The sequence below is a fragment of the Suillus fuscotomentosus genome (genome assembly GCF_016647785.1).
Source record: "Suillus fuscotomentosus strain FC203 chromosome Unknown F5891scaffold_18, whole genome shotgun sequence".
Classification (NCBI taxonomy): Eukaryota; Fungi; Basidiomycota; class Agaricomycetes; order Boletales; family Suillaceae; genus Suillus; species Suillus fuscotomentosus.
In genome coordinates this window covers 424,159-432,687 of record NW_024539530.1, presented here as the reverse complement: position 1 = coordinate 432,687, position 8,529 = coordinate 424,159, and the positions used below count along the sequence as shown (strand labels likewise).

At 46.5% G+C, this 8,529-nt stretch overlaps 1 protein-coding gene across 1 annotated transcript; it reads left to right on the top strand.

Moving 5' to 3' along the window:
- The first annotated feature begins 4,218 nt into the window (after window positions 1–4,218).
- F5891DRAFT_1025287 (uncharacterized protein) lies at window positions 4,219–7,698 on the top strand. Its single transcript, XM_041361359.1, has 11 exons — window positions 4,219–4,300; window positions 4,359–4,622; window positions 4,682–5,112; window positions 5,165–5,314; window positions 5,365–5,415; window positions 5,476–5,492; window positions 5,542–5,615; window positions 5,671–5,960; window positions 6,014–7,008; window positions 7,066–7,102; window positions 7,157–7,698. The coding sequence occupies exons 2-11, from the start codon at window positions 4,397–4,399 to the stop codon at window positions 7,274–7,276; spliced, it is 2,391 nt and encodes a 796-aa protein (XP_041227771.1). The 5' UTR covers window positions 4,219–4,300; window positions 4,359–4,396; the 3' UTR covers window positions 7,277–7,698.
- The last annotated feature ends 831 nt before the right edge of the window (window positions 7,699–8,529 follow it).

Genomic DNA, 8,529 nt, shown 5'->3' with positions numbered 1-8,529 from the left:
GATATTTGGTTTTATAGGTGTTTATCTATAGATCATCTATCTAAGAAGACATCGCGCGTTAACGTATCTTCGGCCGCTCAACCTCGCTTCGCGCCACTGTAGAAGAGGAATGGGAAGTGGGGTAATATGAGTGGTATGAGATAACTCAAGTAGTCCTTGATGAGCGAGATATATGTCGGCCCAAGGGGATTGCTACTGAGAAGGTTCCTCTAAGTGTATAATATGGAGGGAAACACTGAACCGGGCGCTTAGTCAAGCCTGGTAAGGTGCGTGACGATGAGCAAAGCGTGAGCGAGCAAAGGCGATGTGAAGCACTGATGAGTGATAATCATCCAACCACAAGCGACGGCACGTGACTTATAACAGAAGTGCATGCTAAGCAGTAGTGGTGCGTGCATGCGGGTGGTGGAGCACAGTGACTCTTAATGAGTCAGAAAACAAATTGACAGAGTCTCTAGTAATGTATGGTGGCGGCGCTTGTATTGTACTTAGATACTTTAGATTTAGAGGGAGAACTTTAGACTTATAGTCCAACAATGTGCGGGCAGAAAGATGCTCATTATACAGTTTAGGCACGTGTATATATACAAAGTAATGATAAGTGCTGTCAAGCGCTAAAGCGAACCGAGGAGCAAAGCGGATACGGAATAATATGCAATCTAAGGGTCCATGACGGAAAACATACGGAATATGGCCATAAGCACCAGAGATATGTCAGAATAAATGGAAATAAGTCAGGAATACACACCGATGAACCGAATGGACATGGAATGGATGGACGGAGGACGAGCGATGGAACCAAGGATGCGCATGCCAACACGCGACTGATGAGCGACCGGAGTGCTAGTACACGCGAGCAGCCAATGAAGCGCTTGAGTGTGCTGGGTGAGATATGGGTCACGCTATATTAGGGAGTGGTGGAGACACTGGGAATTTAGATCCCTGCAAGCCCACAGAGATATTAGTCTCTACACCACGTCAATGGCAGCTCACTCGCACTCGCATCGCATTTGTGTTCCATCCATTCTCAGCCACCCTTATTAGTTTCAGTGATTTCCCTCCACTTTTTACATAGAGGAATTGTTCTCAGTAGCAATCCCCTTGGGCTGAATCATATACTCACATCCAGAGGTCTATTTGAGTTTTACCCCACTTCACCCTTTCTTCCCCTCTCACCCCTTCTCATCTAGCTATCATTCCTCGCACACATTGGTTTGCAGTGAACAAACATTGGCTGCACATACACCATCCAAGCAACATTATGAGAGCTTCCAACGGCAAACTCAACTTTCCTAGTTGTCCCAGGCAAGCTGTATTACTGCAAACAGTGTGAAGATGATGAGTATTACAGAGAAAGCAGGATGTGATGCATGCCATCATTGTGAGAGATGACGATGAGCACCCACAGTGTACTGTGAGCATGTGCCCTGCAGCTGTACTAGGTGAGACTTAGCAATTTTCAAACAGGGAGCTTGAGCTCGTTGTATGTACATATGAGGAATTCGAAGTGATCATTTTCCGGAAACACGGGGTGCTCGTCTACATTTGGTTTATTTTCTGATTACATGAGATTTCCCTGAGATAATGGTTACCTTTATTTCAGTCGAAATTCCGGTGCAATCTACAGAAGGTTTTAACTTTGAATTCTACATCAAAATCCAGCTGCATATAAAAATATGGTGAAAATGGCATGAGAATATGCATCAGTAAAATATCACATTACTTAATCAGACTTAACTTACACTTAAGTGTCTTAATGTAAGTCAGTTTACTTGGCCAACTTGAACATATAAAAAATTGTTAAGGTATATTAATACACATGTCTTCTTATATTTGACACCAGAGAGCAAATATGTGGTTATATAGTCAAAATATAGTGATAATATAATTAGAATCCAAGGTTTGTACCACATTCTCACTTTGTATGATTTCTTGTTTTTTCCCAGTGCAAGATAATGATGGGTTAGGTAATCAATTTGGGCATATATTCCCAGGGGTACAGGGGTCTTCAGATCCAAACCCCTACCCCTACCCTCAAGGGTTTCCCATACCCCTGCTGATCCCTAGATGGGAGGCAGGGAAAAATGGGAAAATAAATACATTCAATGATACTGTTACATATTTTGTAATTTTATGTTGTGTAGTAGATTGTATTTTTACATTGGTCAAAATCCTGCTCAAAGAACATAGCACTGACTGATCTTATGTACTATGTACTTTTATGTGGTGTGATAGATTGTACTTAGATGCTTGTACTACAACTATGCTCACCATATCCTTTCCACCTCAGTCTCTGTTGGAAACAACGCCCGAATGCCATGGTGGCATCACACTCTCGACAGTGTGGTGTATAGTTGTGCAGAGTTCTAAGGACATGTGTCCATCTGCCGTGGTGGTGATCACGTGAGCATTGATGAAATATCTTCAGGTGGTGTGCTTGTCCCACCAAAAATGAAAACAGAGACAGCAAGATCTGTTAGGAGAGAGGTCAGTGCGGTTGGGATTCAAAAGGAGATCATAGGAGACACAGAGATCGAACAATTGGAAAGTGGGTGGCGCTCCTGGAGCATGCACATGGGGTAGACACGAATTGGTTCCGCAGGATCAAACGCTCCATGCTTATATATATTAGAATGTACTTTTATGTGGTGTGATAGATTGTACTTTGAGTTTTTTTGGAAAGCTGCTCATAAATATATTTCAAAATAATTCAAAATGCACAATTTATTAGGATGCAGCCTGAGGCCAGGAAGCCAAAGGAGGGCGTAGCCCTCCTTGACTTCCTGTGACGAAGGAACAACACTCATTTTCCTCCCCTGGAGGAGCGCGTAGCGCTCCTTCGATTTGTGCCGAAGGCACAACGGGCGTGAGCTCGTCTAGTATGAGCTGACATCCGTCCCGACACACGTGAGACACGGCAACCGAGTACTGGAGTGACAGCAAACAGAGGCAGACATAGATATACCAAGACCCAGACTTCAATCGAGCCTCGGACTTCAGAATGGAGAGTGTAAATATATCTAGAAAGACCAAAAATAGACCACCGAGATGCAGGAATCGAGATGAATGAGGAAATGACGTGAGAACACTAGTTGTACTGAGAATAACAATCTGATATACAGGAATGGGGGAGGTTGCGGAAGCGTCTCATCAAATGTGGGATGTTGTCACTTGAATCGCAGGTAAAAGGGATTTGTTCCTCACAGGACGGAGAACCTTGACTGAGAAGGATGTGTGCTCAGAGTTCCGAACAATTTGCACGACAGAATTTTGGATATCAGAGTAACCTGTAGACCTAGTACCAGTGGGAGGCACCTCTGCAAGAACATTAAGAAATGTTCATCAAGGAACAACAAAGAACCGACCGGGCATTGTGGGCTGCCGGCCAGGGGTGCCCACTGTACTATCACCAAATAGAATTTTTTCTCGGAAACAATGCTGCAAAAAGTGGGCGGAACATTTTGACAGATGACGAAGATCCCCACACTGGTGTGATCGCGGAACAACTTCACAGATGTGATCAGAGTGGAGTCCACTCGTAAACGAATGGTACCATTTCGTGCGCAGCACTGTGGAAGTACATTCGTAGAAAAACGGAACCACATGGGTGCCATGACATGCTCCAGGTCGGCGGTCGAGCTCGAATTGGACAAAGGGTTCGCAAGCTGTGATGTTTGGCTGATCGGACGTAAGGGATGTTGTCTTTTGTGTCAACTGGTAAAACCGTGACCCGCCGACATGATTGTTCCAGGTAGGGATCCATGAAAAATGCGCGCGTAAGTCCGAGGGGATCTGCAGAAACATGTTGAACGTGAGCTTATCAAGCAGAAAATAACCGTCTCATAAGACCATATGGAAGACCCTCATGATGATATCATGGAGACATACATTATGCGAATACTGACTAGTATTTTGGGTACAGTCTCAGAGATGCGAGGGACCGCAGCTTGCGCTCGTGACGTGAGGGAGGGTGAAACGCACCATTCAAATGTTAAGTACTTAGTACTTGTGCTAGCCACGACTCACGAGAACCGCCCCACGGCATGTCGAACGCATCCACTAGCGGTTATCGTGCTAGCTCATGCTGCTAGTTGTTGTTGGACAGCTGCTCAGAGCAACTCAATCTGGGTCAATCCGCGATCATGATTTCAAAAGTAGTCCGAGTCAAGGTCATCGACGCAGCGACCACGCGTCGCTGATATAAGCTTTCCACGCCCCGATTTTTCACCTGCGTGCTTTGGCATTGCAGTGACCACCTCGAATTGGTGACCCAAGGTCGTTGATTCCCCCAATTGACTGCGTAAGTTTTTAGTATTAGATCAAAATAGACTGACAGAAAATTCATCTATTGAACATAGAATTGACTCGGAGTAGTCATCTTATACCGATAATCAAGATGGCTACTGGATATTCTTCTCCGACTTTGCAGGATACCGAGGTTCCCCAACCTCATCCATATCTTCACGAACCTTTGCTTTATATCTCCAATCTTCCCCCTTATGTCACTGATGAGAATCTTGCCATGACCTTCCAACCATGTGCTCCATTCAGACCCAACATTGTGCGTGATGGCAGCAATCGCCCTCTCTCAGGAACCATAGAATTCAAGTACCTCGAGAAAGGTTGTGCCTGATTTGCGCGTTCATATTGATCTTCCTAACTGAACTGTTAATTCTCATAGCGGAGAAGGCTCTCGCCACCTTGCAGTCGCGTCCGATTCAGGGTTTGCAACCTTCCGTGTTTTTGGTCCTATCTCCATATCCCCCAACCACACCGCCGACACCACTCCCCCCTCCATCCGCTCTGCCACGTCTTGTCAAGCATCTTCCAGTTGGTTTTACTGATTTCCAACTTTATGATTTATTTCGACCATTTGGCGCTCTCGCATCTACTCGGACACAGACTGGATTTGGAAGCGATACCGGAGTTGTCGAGTTCTGGCGTGAAGAGGATGCACAAGTTGCTGAAGAAGCTATGCACTGTGCTGATGTTGAAGGACAAAACATTGCTGTAACAGTATACCAGGCACGACGTACCAGTGGTACTGTCTCTGAGTTCAGCGCCCATGCCCCAACATTTGTCCCATCAGGATCTGTATTCCCCTATCCTCAAGTTTGTATCTCAATATCATTATTGTTGATCGGGCCCACTAACCAAGCAGCAGTACTCGCCTCCTCGAGTGAGTCCATACCCTGCTGCAAGAGCCCCCATATTTGTTCATGGCCCGGGCCAGCAAGTGCAACTTGCCCCGTTATCGGGACCTGGGTCCAGTAGTCACAGTGGTCTAATAGATCCTTGCAATCTATTCTGCAAGGTCAGCATCTACCACATCACGATTATGAAGGTACTTATCCTTGGGTACAGAACTTAGATCCTGACATAAACTCCAACGGTCTTTTCGCCCATTTCCGTCAGGTATTGATATTTTACTTTCTTGTGCTAAATTATTCATCTCACGTTACCATGGAATTATAGTTCGGTCAGATTGTCAGGTATGGGCCATCTCCTTTCTTCCGAAAGACGCTCTAATGATCGGAACAGTGCTCGCGTGATGCGAAACGAGAATGGCGAGAGCCGTGGCTTTGGATTCGTTTCCTTCCAGACTCCCGATGCAGGTATAATATTACTGTTTGCTCGACATCGGTAATTGTTAATTACATGCCAATCTAGCTTCCGCTGCTATGCATGCTATGAACGGTGTCGTTCTAGGCACAAAACAGCTAGTCGTCAGACTCCATGAGCCAAAACAGTTACGACAGGAGAAACTCGCCCAGCGGTTTGGCCATAATGGACATCCTAGAAGTGCGAGCGGAGCAACAAGTCCCACTGCTAGTGAAGCTGGCGAGAGCTACATCGGCTTCTCTAGTCCGCGCCGTGCTCCCTCTGTTCTCGGCTCGCCCGTTATGGGTCATATTGACCGTCCGGACAGAGGCAGGCGAGGCTCAGGCAGCTATTATAATGTAAAACCTCTGTCCTTTCTTAGCAGTTAGAATGAATACTGACATGTACACAGGCTGCTCTTTCTGGCACTCTTAATTTGCCTATGCGCTACGATGATCTTGCCGCGCTTTCACCTGTGGTGAGGAAGGAAGTTCTCACCGGTGAGCTCAGCCGACGAGTGAAGGCGAGTGACACTGTACCCGCCAACGAGGTCGAATCGGTCGTTGAATCCTTGGTATCATTGTCTCTGAGCGAAGCCGTCTCCGGAATCCAAGATCCTGCCAAATTTGCCGAACAAGTTGCTACTGCCCGTAATTCACTGAAGCCTGCCAGCACACCCTCCCCTATGAAGTCGCCCTCGCCCTCGAACTCTCAAGATTCGCGTGTGCTCGACCCCAGCGCTCTGAATGCCACTGCCTCGGCGCCGGAGCATCCATCTACCCCTATTTCAATCTCCGCGTCCCTGTCCACACCTCCACGCACTTCCTCTCCCTCTGGCTCGGTGCCACCTATTTCTGAGCAAGACCGCATGGCTGTGGCTGTAAGCAAACTCGAGTCATCCAGGCAGGCCGACCTCGTCGAACTTCTCATGAGTCTTCCTAAGCGCGAGCGTGCCCTGTGTCTGTTCAACACTGATGTTCTGCGAGCAAAGATAGCAGACGCAAAAATGGTCCTGGATAGTGATGATGGAGATGAGGGACAACAGAAGCCGGATACTCAGTCTATCCAATCTGCTCCTGCACAGCCCATCCCAGTGACGCCTCAGGCGAAGAAGATCAGTGCAACCGTCGAGAACTCTCCCAAGACTCCCGCATTGTCATCCAAGGGCCCATCTGCCGCGTCGTCTCCCGTACCAGTCACACCCGGCGGATCATCTTCGTCACATACAATCGCATCTCTAGCTCGTTTACCCGCTGCCGAGATCATTAAGCTCGCAAATTCATCGTCAGCAACCGGCCTCCCTCTGCCGAAAGTAGACCCGTTAGTCGTCAAGAGTACAGATGAGTTTATCGACAGCCTTATGGATAAGCCAATACAGGCACAGAAGCAACAGCTCGGCGATAAGTTGTACGTCGGTGGTAGCATTTTCAGCTTTACGGAAATCTAACTTTGTGATGCATTCAGGTATCGAGCTATCAAGGCGTTTGGTATTAAAGGCGCAGTAAGTTTGGGTTCTATCGGTGCTGCTCGTGTGACTGAACGCTTCTTCATTCAGCCTAAACTTACCATCGGCTTGCTTGATCAAGACGATCTCCGGGCTTTGGCTCATCTCATGAATAGCTACCCTTCTGTTCTCAAAGAAAAGGCTCTCATCCTTCAGGGTGGCGGCAAGTAACAGTCATTTGCTTGATCTCTAGCACATTAGCTTCCACTCTCATCTTCATTCCAAATTTCCATATTTGCATCTGCACTATACCGTGCACTACACACTTCTAGGAATACATTCGGATCAATCACACTTTCCATCATTACCGTGTGCTTCACTTTCACTGTCCAGATCTTTTTGTTTACGATTATTCTAGCCATCCGATACGCTTTTGTTACCTGACACCACATTCTTCTCGCGTTTGTGACTTGGATTTACGAATTTACGAACCTTATTCGCCCCCTATACGCTTGATGTTTGCTTCGCATTATCGTCGGCCTCAAAATTAAAATTCTCCACACTCCTCAATGTTACGTGTTGCGCCTCACTACTGAATATTCAGTTTGTTGCAGACCATGATATATGAATAGAATCAATATTGAACTTTTCGAGTGCGTACCGGTGACTAGCCTGTCTTAATAGAAATGCGAACGTTATATATCAAAGATCTATACCTCTTTGGATGTCTCGTTGCTCATTACGGTCCCAGCGGTGGAAGAGCACAATCATGGGGATTTCAGGGGATTGCATGATCCGACTTGCGATCAATATCAAGGTACGCAGCGCAGTGATTATGTAGGAGAGCGCCTAGCCTGGAACTTGAAGACCAACAGCCGCGTCTTAGTGAAAGAGAATTTTGCTAATCAGTTAATCCTCGTCTGAAAGAAAAAGAATTCGGCTAAAGACTTGCCTGTACTCATACTGATCGGTGGGCGGGTATACACTAAGTGCGAACCCAAGATGCTCTCTCCCTGTCCGATTGCTCCGCACAATAAAATTTTGGCAGCTCTTTCAATCAAAGCCCAGAATATTGTGAGTACTGATTTCGAAACGTCGTATTTAAATTTAAAATGAATGAGTGGCATGCTTATACCAAGCCATCCTGAGCCTGGCAGAATAAATACCATGGTAGTCGCGCGCAACACAGTGACGGATGCGCTGACTATAAGGATAACACAATAGCAACCTTTTGTTGACAAGAGCATGAGTGATTTATTCTCACTAGGGGCTGGCTCACGTACACATAGCACAATGGCGGAGACGGCGCAGACAGCGAAAACGAACAGCCTCGTGTTTTGCGGTATATGATACTTCTCCGATGCATGTACCATTAAGACAAGAACAACTGTGATCACTATATATGGCCCGACCATGAAGGTTGAACATAGATTCCAAGCGATCGCAAAGCATCCTAGCCAATATAAGGGGTTGAAGGACTTCGA